Genomic DNA, 17,618 nt, shown 5'->3' with positions numbered 1-17,618 from the left:
TATTCATATATATGTTTATAGATGTACTTATAATTATATTTATGCATGTAGATTATAACATATAGTATGTAATATTATATATTTGTATATGTTCTTATACATGATATATACTATGCAATTTTTAGGTATGTATGAGGTGATTTATGGCATAGAACAATGCAATTTTATATGGATCATTTTAGTAAATGAATGCAAGCTACTACAGAGTTCTCACAAAAATGACAAACCAAAATATATTGTCTATTGTTTCAGTTAAAAACTTTTAAAAGTAAGGTTAGATAGCCCTGGTGTAGAGGGTAGATTACTGGATCTGGAGTAGTAAGACCTAGATTCAAATCTAGTTTCAGATACTTGTTATTTATGCAGATCAGAACAAATCACTTTATCTCTGCCTGCTTCAGTTTTTCCAAATGCAAAAATGGGGATAGTAATAGCAACCATCTTCCAGGATTTCTGTGAGGATTAAATAAGATATTATTTGTGAGATACCTAGCATATTGCCTTGCATATGATAGATTTTATAGTTTTTAGCTATTATAATAATTATTATTTTAACATTCCTTGGATATTAATACAAAACTTGGGCTGTCTATTTCCTTTCTCTTTTTTTCTGTTATAATTCTCATATTGCAGGTAAAGAAACTGAGGTTCAGAGAAGTCAAGATATTCCAAAGTCATAGTAAGTTAGTTATAATTTAACTTTAGATGGTCATGAAAGAGCAAAAGAATTCATCCTTCTCTCTCTCTCTCTCTCTCTCTCTCTCTCTCTCTCTCTCTCTCTCTCTCTCTCTCTCTGTCTGTCTGTCTCTTTGTCTCTCTCTCTGTCTCTCTCTCTGTCTCTCTCTCTGTCTCTCTCTCTCTCTCTCTCTCTCTCTCTCTCTCTCTCTCTCTCTCTCTCTCTCTCTCTTTCTCTTTCTGTCTCCAAAATTTTGAAGCAATTCTTTGTGGTACTTTTTCTTCTTGATGTCTTTCTGATAATCAGAAACTCTTGATGTCTCTCTGACAAGCCTCTGTCATTGGCAACCAACCTCTCCACCATAATATTCTCATCTCTCTAGGTTTTTGAAATACTATTCTCTCTCTTGGCTCTCCTTCAGCCTATCTGACCACTCCTTTTGTGCATCCTCATTCAATTCATGCCTACTAACTTTGGACATTCCATAAGACTTCTTTTCTATTATAGTCCTTTACTTGGTGATCTCATTGGATCCCATGGATTTAACAAACAATCTCTAAGCTATGATTCTCATATCTACCAAACTGCCTCAATCTTTCTACTGATGTCCAATCTTGCATCTCAAATTGGTTTTCAGGTATCTTGAACTGGATGTTCATTAAAACCAGATCTTCAAAAAAATCTTAAACTTGACATATCTAAAATTGAATTCTTTTCCCCCTAAACACTCCTCCCTTCCAGTGTAATGTCAGCATCCAAATTTCCCAGCATCACATCTACATCATCCTCTACTCTTTACTATTTCTCATGCCTCATACCCAATCTGTTTCCAAGGCCTGTCAGTTTTACCTGTACAACAACTCTTGATCTTCATGGCATTTTAATCTCTTCTCCCCTCTCCTCTCTTTACCTTGAAATAGCTCCTTTTCATTTTACACTTGTATTACTGCAACAGTTTTCTGATTAGTTTGTCTTCCAGAAACTCTTTATTCCAATCCATTCTCCATTTAGTCAATATAGTGATTTTTCTAAGTCATGGATCTAATCATATAACTTTTGTAAGTTAAAAACTTCTAGTGGCTCCCTATTACCTCAAGGATCAAATACAAATTTCTGTTTTTGACATCCATAACCCTTCATATACTAGCTGTCCCTCCACCTATTTCCAGTCTTCTTACCCCTGATTCAATGTATTCATTATTTTAGTGGCACTGGTCTCACTGGTCTCACTATGTGCAAGACACTCCATCTCTTGCTTTATGTATTTTCCCTAGCTGTCCTTCATGCCTGGAATGTTCTGCCCTTTCTACCTCCTGGTTCCCCTAGAGTCTTAAATAAAATTCCTCTTTCCACAGAATGCCTTTCCCAGTCTCAAAATCCTAGTGCTTTCTCTCTGTTACTTATTTCCTATTTATCCTGTATATAGCTTATTTGTATCTTTTTTATTTAGAAGATGTCACCTTCTTCAATTCTGAAGGTAGGGGATTTCTTTTAATCTTTCTTTGTATTCATAATGTTTAACACAGTTCCTGAACTGCAGTAGGTAAGCATTTGATAAATTCTTATTGACTTGTGCATGGTTAAAATGGATTTTTCCATAGTTTAGAACACCATAGGAAATAGATATTAAAATCTTAATGTGGGATAGGAAAGAGAATATAGTCCACTTGTAATAATTGTGGAGAAGGAAAAAGACTTTTTTTTTTCAGTCTGCACCTTTAGAAAATGTTTAATCTCTAAAAGTGAGTGTGGACAAATTGAGTTGTTCGAACTTTGGTATTTAAATATGAATAAAATGGCCATTTTTCATTTTAAACTTTAGATTTCAAATATCAAATGCTTTCACTTTAAAGGTCATTGAAATTTGTGGTTAAAATGGATTTTGGTGATTCTAAAGCAAGAACGGTGAAAGTAATTTCAAATAAGAACAAATTAAGTGGGGTTTTCTTAACCCTTTTACCTCTCTGAGCATAAATTTCAATACTTATGAAATAGATAGGCTGTGCAACATGGGTTCATAGAAAAGAGTCCTACAAATGAAGTGTGAGCCCAGTAACTGGGTTCTAATCCTAAATCTTCTGTTTGACCTCTTTGGGTCTCCGGTTCCTAAGATTTACTAATGTATCACTAAAGTCCTTTCTTGCTCTGAAACTTTGACCCTGAATTTGGTTACAAATTCAGTTAGAAACATATTTGATACATTCTTGCTGAATCAGATGAATCATAGAACCTTAAAATCATAATTTCACAGGATTTCATAATTGAATGAAACTTTAAAGACCATTGGCTTCCAGATTTAGATATAGTAGGGACATTAGAGGTAATCTACTCCAGCACTCTCATTTCACAAATGAGGAAAACATGATGCAGAGAATTTTATGATTTGCCCAAGGGCATACAGGCAGTAAATGGCAGAATCAGGATTCAAACTGAGGTCCTTTGATAGATCTGGGAGGATTAAGTAAACAGCCTGCCTGAGATCACATATTTCTTAGAAAAAAATGTGTTTTCTTTCTATCACCTTCTATCACCTCCAATGTTGCAAGTTATATGCATTTCTCTCTTGATTTAACTAATTTGAGTCAGCAATATTAGAAAAACCTTTGCTTTGTTGCAGGTGCTTGAGGGGCACATATTTTTGACTCAGAAAGATTTGATGTTGTGGGTAGACATTCTCCTACTGACCAAGGGAAGTCAGGAAGAAGACAATATGTCAATATTTCTAAGGGGAATTCATAAAGTGGAGGGAAGGTTGGATGGAGAGACTGACTGAACTGGATAACAGTGAAGTGTAGACCATCCTACTCATTACTAGGGAAGACTTTCCATGTTGGAATACTGAGAAATGATTTTTGAAAATCACATCTTATTGAACTAAATAATCCTGAAACAGCAATTAGGAAGGTTTAGGCTCCAATCCATGCTTTGTCATATATCTTTGAAAAATTTGAGCAAGTCAATTAATCTTCCTCTACTCAGTTTCCCATCTTAAAAACTTTTTTCTTTCACTACTTCACTTGTGAAAAGATAATTGGAACTTAAACTCTTTTCCTATGAGCTACTCACCCTTTGGAAAAGTAAAGAGTTTTTGAAAGCTACAGTGGCAAATGACTTCTCCAGTGTCTTCATGATAGAAGTATACTGCACAGGGGTAGTGAAATTCCAAAAGTCATTTTGATACATCCAGGATATGTTTTTAACCTTGGGAAGAACTTGTCACAATATATGTGAAGTACTTTGGAATTCTTGGAAGAGTCATATGATATTGTTATACATATATATATATATATATATATATATATACATAAGTTAATATATACACATATTGATACATACATAGATACATATGTAAATATCCATAGATAGCTATATGTATTTTTCAAAGTATCACTGCAATCATTGTTCTCTATAATTTTTTTAAAATGACCTTAAAGAATCTAGGAAAGATAATTGAGAGCCAGAATCTTTTTTTCAGGGTTTTTTTTTGCAAGGCAAATGGGGTTAGGTGGCTTGCCCAAGGCCACACAACTAGGTAATTATTAAGTGCCCCAGGCCGGATTTGAACTCAGGTAATCCTGATTCCAGGGCTGGTGCTCTATCCACTGTGCCATCTAGCCGCCCCAAGAGCCAGAATCTTGATGGGACTAGTAGGAAGGGTCAAGGAACCTGTTCCTTATACTTTTGATGTGATAGTAAGAAGGAAAGAGACAGACAGATTGACCCATTTGTGCAACATTCTGCTAAACAGCCAACAGGGTGGGATGCTTGTATGGAGAAGCCAAGTCAGGTGAATGCCCCAGAAAAAAGAAGACTTTTTGTTCAGGCAAAATCTTAAAACTATCATTAAGTGGCATGTTGTGTGGGGTTGGGGGGTGGTAGTGGTAGAGGGTGGGTGCAGGAATTGCCGAATTCATTCTTCATGCTATTCAAGATGAGAATATCACAGAATTCAGGAATTTACCAAGGCTTTGCAGTAAATGTGTGGATTCTGTGGCTTGGATTAGTCTGCAAAACAAATAAAGGCAGTGCTATTTATAGTCAGATCATTGCCATTGGATAATTCATCCAGATTAATCTATCCATTGGACTAGAGTGCTCATGTCCAGGATGATACTTCCCCACTATATTCTTTTCTTCTCTTTTCACCCTTATATTCCACTTTTTTATGGCCGCCTAACACCCCAAATCTCTGCTAGCCAGTTCATTTGATAGTGGCAAGAAAGTTAGAATTTTGTTCTATTTTTTGTGAGGGGGAAAGTGGAACATTTAAAAAGTTTTATTAACATAACTGATATATTTCTTTGACTTAAGAATTTTGAGAAGGAATGATATTTGGAAAGCCTCAATTTCTAAGTTAAATGAAAATAAAAATAGGGAAGGTAATCTTTTGAAAAAGTTAAGGTCTAATCAAAATGACTATTCATAATTCTAGATATAATTATGCTGCTCATGACAGAGAGGTGATAGATTTAAGAGTGCAGATGAAAGCTTATATTTTTGAGGATTTTATGGACATAGTCAATACTGGAATCTGTTTTGCTTGACTCTACATGCCTCTAATAGCTTTTGTTTTTCTTGCTCTCTCAATAGAGACTGGGTATAGAGGGAGAGGTGAAAGGAAGAGAATTCAAACTTGAAAATAAACTGAAATTTAATTTTAATAAATGAGGAATATTGATACCTGAACCAGAGCTTTCCAAAACTATTAATGATCTTGGTTCGTTTCAGATAAATGATCTGGATAGGTTCTGTGATAAGACTGAAAATGGAGGAGCACTGGTAACTCTTCTTTCTGCATCTTTAAGGAGGAGGAATGGTGGATAGAAATTTCTTTGCTAGTAGCTACTAAATCAAATTAAGCAGGTGGCAGTTGGGTAGTTGTCAGAAGAGTATGACTGAAGAAGTATTTTGGAAAGAGAATTGCAAATGAACTAAAGTTTTCTGACTAAATTAAAATATTTATTGCTATTTTTGAATGATTATTCATTTATTCAACAACTACGTTGAGTGTCTATTATGTGTACAGCTTCAGGTCTTGTCTTTACTTTCAAGAACTTACAAAATGGGGAGGTAAATAACGGTCTAACTTAATAAGGCACAAGTTCCATTAGAGGCAAATAGAGCAATATCAGAGGGAGAAACAGTGTTGGAGGTAAAGGATATCTGCTTCAGTGGAAAAAATTAGATATTAAGTAAAAAACAACTCCCCCCCCCCCAAGAAAGCACCTTGGTTCTGCTGAATCTTGACTTTGCTTTTAATAACCATTTCACCTTGGAGAAATTCATTTCACCTCACAGGGCTTTAGTTTTATCATCTGTTAAATGAGATTGTTGAATTAGATGAACTCTAAGTTCCCTTCTATCTGTGAATCCAATAGTACGTAGCATGTTAAAATTTCACACTTTCCTAGTAGGAGAAGTCTTAATATTTTAGCATATACTTTAGAACTCACTTAAGCTAAAGAAATGAATAAATTTTATTATATAGAATTAGAATACCTAATTAATGATTTTTTTAAAAAATGGTACATATAATACTAGGTCTTTACTATGTATTTGGCTAAATATAATTTAGGGTTTACTTATGGATATAATTCTTGGATGTAACTAAGATGAAAATTCTAATATAAATGTTTTATTTTAAAAAGACACAGAAATATAAGTAGATACATTTTGTGACATAATTTTCTAACTAAGTACTAGTAGTAAAAAGTAAACTAGTTGAAGTTAAAGGAAGATAATTTCCAAAAATTTTTAAAACAATCTTTCATGAGCATTTTAAAATGTTAACTTTGATTCCTTTTTCTTCAGGCACCACAAAGCAAGATAAGAATCTCCCTCCCCCCAATTAATCTATTTCCAAGATTCTCTCATTGCTTAGGCAACTACATTTCAAAAAAGTCCATTTTTTTTTTTTTTTACAAATTTAGTCTCCTTTCCATGGTTCAGGAAATTTTATTACAGAGGACCAATTTATGTTCTGTGACTTTTAAATCTCTTAGGACTATGGAGCAAGGGACCCTATAGTCTACTTCCTCTACCTATAAACTTGCTAACAAGATATGTGATCATATTTTGAAAAGTAAATATCACTTCTATCTAGCTTGTGGATGATCCAGTGCATTGTCATGTATTTGAAGAGTTCTATAAATTAAATTCTATCCTTCACTTCTGGATTAAACAAATTGGATTATAAAGCAACAGTGGGATTCAGGAGATGAACCTATAATAGTTTGTCTGGAAAAACTTATAACCCATGTGAAGAATTATTCACCTGAATTGCAGATCCTTAGTTTCCCCTTCTCTTTCTTTTGACTCTTTCACTGCTCACTAACTTCTTCACAGAAATATTGGCAGAGGAAAGAATAGGTAAAATACAAACCTGATCTTTTTTTTTCTCAACACATGTAAAGACTCCAGTAGTTTGCTTTGGTGGGGGGGGGGGGGTTAGAAACCCTTTCTGAATTTTTGGGGCTATAATGGAAACAGCTTAAATATATCTGTTTTTAAAATTTCTTATTTAAATGTGTTTTAAAATGTTTTACATGAAGGAATTCATGATCTTTCTGAGAATTCTCTCAAGGAAACTTATAAAAGTTGTAAGTTGTTGGAGACTTAATGGATTCATAGAGCTGGAAAAAAAGATCCAGTTCCATTTTGCAGGTGAAGGAACTCAGGCCCAGTGAAATTAATTGACTACCTTAAGTTGTAGAGTTCATTAATATTAGAGTTGAGACTCAAACCCAATCCTCTTGACTCCTAATTCAGTATTCTTTCCACTATACCAAATGCTTTTCATTCAAATTATAAGCATTACTATCTAGCTGCCAGAAACACCTGATAGAAAAGTAATTGGGAGAAATGCCTTTGATTTGTTGTTTTGCTTTACTTTTCTCTGTTTCTTTCTTTTAGTATATAGGAGGAGGTTCTAAGTGGTAAAGCTTATTTCAGGAACTATGAAAAAAAAGGTCATATAAATTATTCTTTAAGCTCTGAGGTTACTGTGATACTGAACAACAGGAAATTTGAGAACTGATTCATTTAGTCAGCAGCAGCTTTTGATTCTAGTCCAGACTGAAGTCCTAGAGTCATGGCTAAATTCTGGAAGGAATGAAGGATTCAGGGTGAGTTAGAAAACTTTATTTTAATTATACCATGGAGAAGAGACCAGAAATAGCAGTCAAAAGTAGGATAATTCAGTCCCTAAAAGCTAATGTGATATTGGAGTATATTGAGAGGCATAGCTTTAAAGAATAAAGAGGATGGTGTTACCATTGTACTCTATTGCAGTCAAATGAGAGCTGTATTGTGTTAAATTCTGAGTGCTATATTTTAGGCAGGATATACATAAATTTGAGAGTCTTCAAGGAAGGACAGTAATAGTCCTTATGTTTATACAATGTTTATACATGATCATAGTCCTTATGTTTATACAATGTAAAGATTGAAGGAACTGGAGATATTTAAATTGGAGAAGAGAAGGCTCAAGGAGGGGAGTATATATTACCTACTTGAAGGGCTATCAATATAGAATAGGGATTCAACTGGTTCTGTTGGGCACCAGAGAGCAGAACCAAGAATAGTTTTGTAAAACATCTCATTTAGGTTGGATGTAAGGGAAAACTTCTTTAAAAACAAACTTTCCAAAAGTGGAATGAAATACTTCGAGATGAAGTGGATTTCCTATCACTGAAAGTCTCCTAGCAAATGTTGTGTAATCACTTGTCAGGTACTGTGTGTAGGTTGGTCTGGGTTGTTGCCGAGGTATCTTAAACCTCCAAAATCCCATGACTCTGATAATAGTTAAGAATTAACTTTAAATTATACCCAGCTCTTTTGTAAAGCTTGCTCTCTACAGTTACTTATAGGCTATTTAACCATTTTTCTACTTTGGGATAGTTATATTTTTAATTAAAAATAAAAACCCTATAAAATTCATGGTTTAAAATCTGAGTCTAGGGCAGAATACTTACCTTATTCAAACCATGAGAAAACATGAATTGTTATATAACAAATTGTTATATAACAAAACCACTGGTAATAAGGGTAAGAGCAGGTAAAGTTATTTACTGTTGTTGCTGCTGTTGCAATCACTTATACTACCTAGCTATCATTTTATAATGCTTTAAAGTTTACATAGAGGTTTACAAATATCTCATTTTATCCTCTCAGAAATCCTGGGAGGTAAGTACTATAAATATTACTACAAGGTAATAATATGATTATGGTCATACCACAGGGGCTCAGAATTTATACTTGTGTTATTGTATTTGTTTTCTGAGGGAAAATATTCATATATGCCTATGATGAGGATTAAGGATTAAATAACTTTTATCATCTAGGATAGTGGTTTTTGATATATTATCTAGGTTTCACCCAGGACATCTCCAAGACTCTTTCAAGAGATTAGAACTACACATCTATGTGTGACCAGATTTTCTTCATATACTTTAATCAAAATGTATCACAACAGATTTAATATAGAATAAATAAAAAATCTATTTGCCAGACATTAAAGAGATTTGCAAAATTATATGAAACAATGTTATGCCAATTTTAATTTTAGAAATCTTTCTCCATAAAAATGTTACTCATGCTAACATGTAATAAATTTATTATTGATATTTTAAATTACTAAATATAAATTTTGTTTTTATTTCTGATATGATAAATATTGATAGGCACAAATGCACATTAACAAAGTCCTTTGACTTCTCAATAATTATTTAAAAATATAAAGGTCAAAGTATTTGAGAACTACCAATTTAGGTTTTCCCCATCTTTTATTTCTGGGGAGAAAATCACTGGGTAAATGTACATGTTAATATTTTGATGTGAGGGGGAAAGTTTCAAGTATCTGTCATTTAAAAATATTAACAAAGTAATATTTTCTTTTAAGTTAAACAGATTGAATGAAATGTAAAAAAGTATTCTGAAGTGTTCTAGTTTTCAATAGTGTGGTATCCCTTCAATTAATGGAAGGAAATACTCTACAGCTCAGTAGATGGTCTTTGCAAATTTTTCTGGCTAAAAAGGTTCATTCACCTGGATATTTTCCTGTTAATTAGTAAGTAATTATGGTGGGAATATAGTTATTTAATCTCTCTCATTGTTCAACTTATTACTATAATGTAATACCAAATATGGTGATACCAGTATTGGTGTTCTAGTCAAAAAAAAGAAAGTACCTGTTAATTGCAAATTAGAAATGGCATAAATCTCTACAATCAGATGATAGTGATAAGAAAATCTGTTGGGAATGGAAATTTGGAAAGTTTTTTTCAATCAGAAAAGTAATTGCTCAATATTTCAAGACAAAGAAAGTTCTCTATGTGCTATTAGAGTATAAATCCACTGAAAAGAATCTCTAATCACAGTGAGTATACTCACGATCAAAGATATTTATGAGGAATTTCATAATGGAGGTAAATTATCAATAGATAGTAAACTATGTTTGATAGAAGATACTCACACAGCATTATGTCTTGATTAGCCAGTTGTTCTTGGGTCCTTCTTTGCTGAAGTCGTAACTGTAAAACTTAGGAGGAAAAACACATGAACTTTTGATCTGAGTCTTTTACCGTATTGTTTTTCATGTTTATTTCTTAATCTCTTATAGATGGGCTTCTGATCTCATCATTCAACTGAGACTGGTATCCTAAAATTGCCAATGATCTTTTCTTTACAAAATTCAATGGGCTTTTCTTAGTTTCACCCTTCTTGATCTCTCTGAAGCATTTGACAGGACCTATTGACCACTCTTTCCTCCTAGACATTGTTTCTTTTCTGGTGTTTTGATTTTTTGTATATTGAGAAGTTTTTGTAAGAAAAAAATCAATGTAACTAGGATTATATAGGAAGCTTTTGGTTGAGAGAAACCCATTTACACTAAATTCAGGTAGAGAGAAGACTCCCAACTCAATAAGATGACAGGCCCATTTAAAACATTTGAATATTTTAGAATCTCTTATAAAACCCTGATATCCAATAGAAGTATTAAGTTAATAAAATAAGACTGAACAATTCTATTATAAATAAAATGGTCAAAGAACATGAACAAACAAAATTACCTGTTTGCCTATCTATACTTTTTCAAGGGGTTTTGCCTCTCAGTGAAGATAAGCTGATTTTGTATTGAATTCTGGGCAAGTTTTTTAAATATAGGAGTAAAACACTTATGCAAAGGAAGGATATTCTGGAAAAATTGACTTACATTTCCCTCTAATTCTGAAAAAAAGAGAGAATAAATTTAAATATTGCAGTTTTTATCGCTGTTATATCATGCTTCTTTGCAGCCTCTTCTCCCATATCTGTAACATCCATAATCTTTTCCCTGCCTCTTTCTCAGAGTGGGGAGGAGGAAAAAAACCTTTTTGAAAGATATGGACCAATTTAATCCTTACTACACAATTTGTAGCAATCCTTGATCCCAAAGCTGTGAATCCTGTATGAGAGTGGTGGGAAGTCTGGGTTGGAATTTCTGGGTTTCCCACTTTAAATCAGGGGAAACTCTGTGGGATTCTGGTCCTTTCTTTGCTGGGCCAAGCTGGTTTCCCAGAAGAAAATCCTGCTCCTGGGTTTCTTGGGGAAGCTGGAAGTCCAATTTGGGATATTCTAATTTTTTTGCTGTTTATTTGTTTTAGTGTTTTGTTTATTTGCTTGTTTGTTTTTACATCTTTGTGGTTCTGAATACTTCTCATATGTGGCAGTCTGGATGTTTTGGGAATTGACCCTTACTAGATATATGTGTGTGTATATATATATATATATATATATATATATATATATATAATTATATATATATATAATTATATATATATATATATATACACACACACATACATATAAACAAAAACTTAGAACCTTCTAATCATCTGCTTCCCCAAACAGATTTTCTCTAAAGATATTCTTGGGCACATGCCCCAACAGTAAGCCATTCTCACTCCCTTTTACTCTCTGAATCTTAGTGATCTTAGACTCCTAACTGCCAAAGAACAAATTCTTTTGTTTTATCCCAGTTTACTGGTTTCTAAATCTCATCCTCCTCAGTCCTATATATCCAGTGATCTTTAGTTATACTCCACCCTTCCATTTTACCCTTTAGAATCTCTATTTATCTCCAGAATCAAATATAAAATCCTGGCTTTAACTTTTAAAGCCCTTCATGAATTGATCCCTTTCTAGCTTTCCAATCTTCTTACAACTTATTCTTTCCAATTGGTATTTTTTTCCAATTACATGTTATGGAAGTTTTTCAACATTAATTCATATGCATTTGCATATTAATAAATTACATAATTTCCTTCCTCCTTTCCTTCCCAACCCTGTCTCCTCAGCATTGTACAGTCTGGTGAACATTATACATAATATACATTTTTGGTAAACATGTTTACAGATTAGTCATTTTCTATATGAGGAATTAGGAATAAGGGAAAAGAAAGAAAACCATGAGATAAGAAAGAAAAATATAAGAGAAATTTTTTAAAAAGTGAACATAATGTTCATTCAGATTCTGTAGCTTTTTTATTTGTTTTGTCTTGTGTTGTTTTTCCTCCTCTGGATATGGATAGCACTGTCCATAACAGGTCTCCCAGGATTGTCCTAGCTCTCTGAATTACTAAGAGGAACTGCATCCATCAAAGTTGATCAACTCACGATGTTGCTTCTGCTCTCTTCTTTCAGCATCAATTCCTGTAATTTGTTCCATGCTTCTCTAGAGTCCTATCATTCACGTTTTCTTATAGAACAATAATACTCCATAACATTCATATACTATAACTTGTTCAGCCATTCCTCAATTGATAGACATTCCAATTTCTAATTCTTGCCACTACAAAAAGGGCTATTCTGAATGTGGGATTTTCCCCATTTTTTAATGATTTCTTCTGAATATAGGTCTAGTTGGTATTGCTGGGTCAAAGGGTATGATCAATTTTATTGCTCTTTGGGCAAAAATTTCATAATGCTGTCTGGAATGGTTAGATCAGTTCACAATTCCGCTAACTGCATCAATGTTTCATTCCTCCCACACAACCTCTCCAACACTGATCATTTTCCTTTTTTGCCATCTTAGTGAATCTGATAGTTAATCATAGTTGTTTTAATTTGCATTTCTCTAATCAGAAATGATTTGGAGCATTTTTAATATTAATATATATTTATATATATATGTATATAGCTTTAATTTCTTTGTTTGAAATTGCCTGTTCCTATCCTTTGACCTTTATGAATGACTTCTAACCTCATAAATTTGATTCAATTATCTATATACTTTAGAGATGAGGCATTTATCAAAACCCCAGCTGTGAAAATTGTTTCCCAGTTTTGTGTTTTCTTTCTAATCTTGGCAGCATTGGTTTTATCAGAGCAAAAATTTTTTAACATAGTCAAAATCATTCATTTTGCAATTTATAATATACTTTATTTCTTGTTGGGTCATAAATTTCTACCCTTTCCATAGATAATTTCTTGATCTGCTATTTGTTCTATGGTATCGCCCCTTATGTTTAGATCCTATACATATTTTGACTTTATTTTGGTATAGGGTATGAGATATGGGTCTATGCTTAGTTTTTACCATACTGTTTTCCAATTTTTCCAAAAAAATTTGTTAAATAGTGAGTTCTTATCCCAGAAGCTAATGTCTTTGGTTTTGTCAAACACTTCCTACACCTTACTCACCCTTCACATACTCACATAAGATACTCTATTTTGTGACTATACATTTTTGTTGGCTATCTTCCATACCTGGAATTCTCTTCCTTCTCACCTCTGTCTCTTGGCTTTCCTTTAGATATCAAATTTCATCTTCTGCAAGCAGCCTTTCCTGGTCTCCCTTACAGTTACTGCTTTCCTTCTGAGATTATCTCAAATATAACCTATATATAACTTGTTTATAAAGAATTCTCTGATTTGAAAACTTCTTAGGGGAAGTATTGATTGTTTTGCTTTTCTTTGTTATCTCCACCACTTTGCACAGTTTCTGGCATGTAGAAGTTACTTAATAAATGCTTCTTACCTTCACTAGATTCAAATTTATGGGGAAAAAGCCATTTTAAACTGATAAATGATCAGAATATATCATAGAGAAATCTAGAGTGTTTTCAGTAATATTCAGAGGAATAAAATCACATTTTCAATGGTTTTATTTTTTAAAATGTTCAAAATCAATAATAATAAAAATGCACATTAAACCATTTCTGAGGTATCACCTAATACACATTAGATTTGCTAAGATGACAGAAAAGGAAAATAGCAAAATGCTGGAGGGGTTGTGGGAAAATAGGTACATTAATTCACTTTCTTGGAATTGTAAACAAGTCTAGCCATTCTGGACAATAATTTGGAACTATACCCGAAAAGGCTATAAATTTGTGCATAGCCATCGACCCAGCAGTACAACTACTAGGTCTATACTTCAAGGAAGCAAAGAAAAAGGAAAAGAACAAGTATATATAAAACTATAGCATTTTTTGTTGTTGTTGTAGCAAAGAATTAGAAATGAGGAAGATGGGGTGGCTAGGTGGCATAGTGGATAAAGTACCGGCCCTGGAGTCAGAAGTACCTGGGTTCAAATCCGGTCTCAGACACTTAATAATTACATAGCTGTGTGGCCTTGGGCAAGCCACTTAAGCCCATTTGCCTTTCAAAAACCTAAAAAAAAAAGAAACGAGGAAGATACCCATCAATTGGTGAATGTCTGAACAAATTACAGTCTATGAAGGCAATGGAATAATATTTTGTTATATAAATGATGAAGGCCATAGTTTCAGAAACAATCTGGAAAGCCATATATAAACTAATGCAGAGTGAGATGAACAGATCAGGAAAAAATGCTCACAGCAACAGTAACATTATAAAGAAAATCAACTGTGAAAGAATTAGTGACTTGATCAATACAAAGCTCACCACAACTCTAAAGGACTTATGAAATAATATGCTATCACTTCCAGGAAGAGAAATGATGAATGCATTGTATATGGAAACATTTTTCCCTTTCCTAATTTTTATTGCTTCCCCCCTTCCTGTGTATATATCTAATGAAGAAATATTTTTTGCATGACTTTATGTATAATGGACATTGCATTTTTTTCCTTTTTAATAGGTGGAGGAGGAGGAGGAGGGAGAAAAGGAATTTAGGATTGAAAATAAAAATAAAATTGAAATAGGAAAAGTAATCTGATAAGATGTATATGTACTGAGGCAGTACGAAATAAGCAGACCATTTTTACAATAACTACGGTTTCTTCTTCATTAGTATGTGAGCTCCTTAAAGGTGAGTAGTGTTTCCTTTTCACCTTATCCCTTATTTTTAACACCAATACTTAGTACATTGTCTGATATCTTCTTAATAAATGTTTATTGAATGACTGACTCTCTTTCCTAGGTTTTGATATTATACTCCTCTAGTTCTTTTTCTTCCTCCTGTACTTAAGTGTAGGTATTACCCTAAACTCTGTGCTCGGGTCCCTCTTCCCTCTGTTCCACACATTATTTCCTTTCTCAGTCCTATTCAGTTCCATAGCTTTACCCATGTGAATGACTTCCCAACCAATGTCTCTAGTGTATATTTTTTCCTGAGCTTTCAAACCACACTTCCAATTCTACAATAGATTTCTACTTGGCTCTTTGGACAGCAATTTGAAACTCAACATGTCCAAAAGAGAATTTATGGAAAATTAGGTTATCTTCATTATTTCTCTAATTATTTTATTTGAAGTAGTTTCCTGTCAATCACAGTTTTAATATCCTATCATTACCTTTTGTTCCTACTTCTTGAATCCTTCACATAGAATCAGTTAACAAGTCTTGTCAGTTTATTACCTTTGTAATCTGTTATCTTTTTTCCCTTTCAATTGCTATTATTGCAGCCCAGGATTTATCATCTCTTACCAGGACCATTAAAATAACCTCTTACATCTTTTCATTCAACCAGTAAACGGAAGATCCTCAATAAATGCTTATTGACTTGACTTGACTCCATAAATTTCCTTTCATCTTAAAACTTTTAATTTTACACTCCTGCCTTCTAGCATTCACTGAAATTTAACTTCTCTTGTATAATATTGCATTTCAGGGCATCCTTTATAGCATTGATTTCACCCTTTCTCTATTATCTGTCTCACAAATTCAGAGGAGGGAGTTCAAAATATTCTTTGATCTCATTGTCACTTACAAGATTTCTTTCTTCCACAATTTCTCGTCAACCCCTTCCTCCTCCTCCAAATTCATCACCCAGTCAGATTCTGGGAGCTGTTACTATTCATCTCTAGGTCAGTCTCTGTTTTCTCAATGACTTCAGTGATCAACTCATATTTTCCCCTCTCCATTCCAACTCTTGCCAACTTTGTATCTATGTGCTATTTATAAATGTGTGTACATACACACATTTCCTGAAATATTCTAACTTCCTAGTCCCTCAGTATACTCAATTTCCTTGACCAGATACTCCTCTATTCCACCTTAACTACAAAAGTTTATCACAGCTTTGATCTTACCAGCATCAATATTTATTGATATTTGATTTGATTAATATCAATATTTATTGATAACAAATTTTGATTTGTTATCAATAATTTGATATTTGATTGATATCGGTATTTATTGATAACAAACATTCAATAAGCACTTCCATATTCATGTACTCTGAAATTCCTTTATTGAGTTATAATCTTTCATCATTACATTTTCCCCAAACCTTTTGAATATTAATTCTTTTTTCACTATCAGAAGAGCTTCAGATTCTGTCACCTCTCAAAACTTTCTCAGACCACATCTCTTCACTCTTCAAATAATCCTTACCCCTCAATCATGACTCTACAATAAATCATTTAAATTTCACATTATCTTCTACTCTGAAATTCTTTATTCTTATCATGCTTTTATCAGATCCTTGCCTTGTATTGCCGTCATCATCTTTTTTTCATGAACTGATGAATTTAGTTTGTCAACAAGTCAAATAAGTATTTACTATGTGCTCTACAATGTGTTAAGTGCTGGGGATATAAAGAAATGCAAAAACAGTCAATGTCCTCAATGAGATAATATTTTAATGGAGGAGATAATGTGAAAAAAACTCTGTACATAACAGAGTATATTCGGGGTTAGATTGGAGTTAATTGAGGAAGTCTTAAAACCACGTCAACTAACTCTGCTATGAATCTGTTACCTAATCTAAACTGGGCTTTCTCATATGAATTTATTTTTATTTTTGTATAAATGATATTTTTTATACATTACTAAAATATTCTTGTTTAAGAGTTAACATAATACCCCTCCTTCCAAAATGTAGACCCTCATGAGCAATAAAGTAAAGGAAAGAGAAAATAATAATAATAATAATGGCAGTAAGATGGCGCAGTGGATGGAGCACTGGCCCCTTTAATCAGGAGCACCTGAGCCCAAATCCAGCCCCAGACACCCAACAGTCACCCAGCTGTGTGACCCTGGGCAAGCCACCCCAACCCCTTTGCCCTGAAAAAACCAAACACAATAATAATAATAATAATAATAATAATAATAATAATAATAATAATAATGATAATAATGATAATTGTAGGGGTGGTTAGGTGGCACAGTGAACAGAGCACCGACCCTGGAGCCAGTAATGCCCAGGTACAAATTCAGCCTCAGACACCCAACAATCACCCAGCTGTGCGGCCCCAGGCAAGCCACCCAATCCCATTTGCCCTGCAACCCCCCCCAAATAATAGTAATAATCATAATCATAAACATTAAAATGTGCTTCAGTCTGTGTTCCAGCACCTCCAACTCTGTCACAAGTGGATCACATTCTTTATGATAAGGCCATCACAAAAGCTACTTCCATATTTTTCCACTGTTGCCATTGCCGATCGTAACTCCCTTCATTCATACTTCCTCACTACCACACACTATATTTCTCTCCCCTTTCACTCTGTCCCTCTTTTTTTTTAAGGTTTTG

The 17,618-nt window shown here is 33.5% G+C and overlaps 1 protein-coding gene across 14 annotated transcripts in view; it reads right to left on the bottom strand.

The window, feature by feature from the left end:
* Positions 1 to 17,618, bottom strand: part of MYOCD (myocardin) — a 157,490-nt gene that overhangs the window by 102,886 nt on the left and 36,986 nt on the right. For 5 of the 14 annotated variants that reach the window (XM_074225145.1, XM_074225144.1, XM_074225138.1 and 2 more), the window contains exon 2: positions 10,149 to 10,214. The exons of 2 other annotated variants lie outside the window; for them this stretch is intronic. In XM_074225145.1, coding sequence (XP_074081246.1) covers positions 10,149 to 10,214 — 66 coding nt within the window. Of the gene's footprint in view, positions 1 to 4,637; positions 4,682 to 5,902; positions 5,992 to 10,148; positions 10,215 to 17,618 lie in introns of all 14 variants that reach the window. 7 more of the 14 variants (XM_074225141.1, XM_074225142.1, XM_074225143.1 and 4 more) reach the window with 3 other exon arrangements.

This window comes from Macrotis lagotis, chromosome 2 (genome assembly GCF_037893015.1).
Source record: "Macrotis lagotis isolate mMagLag1 chromosome 2, bilby.v1.9.chrom.fasta, whole genome shotgun sequence".
NCBI lineage: Eukaryota > Metazoa > Chordata > Mammalia > Peramelemorphia > Peramelidae > Macrotis > Macrotis lagotis.
This window is presented reverse-complemented; position numbering and strand designations above follow the sequence as displayed.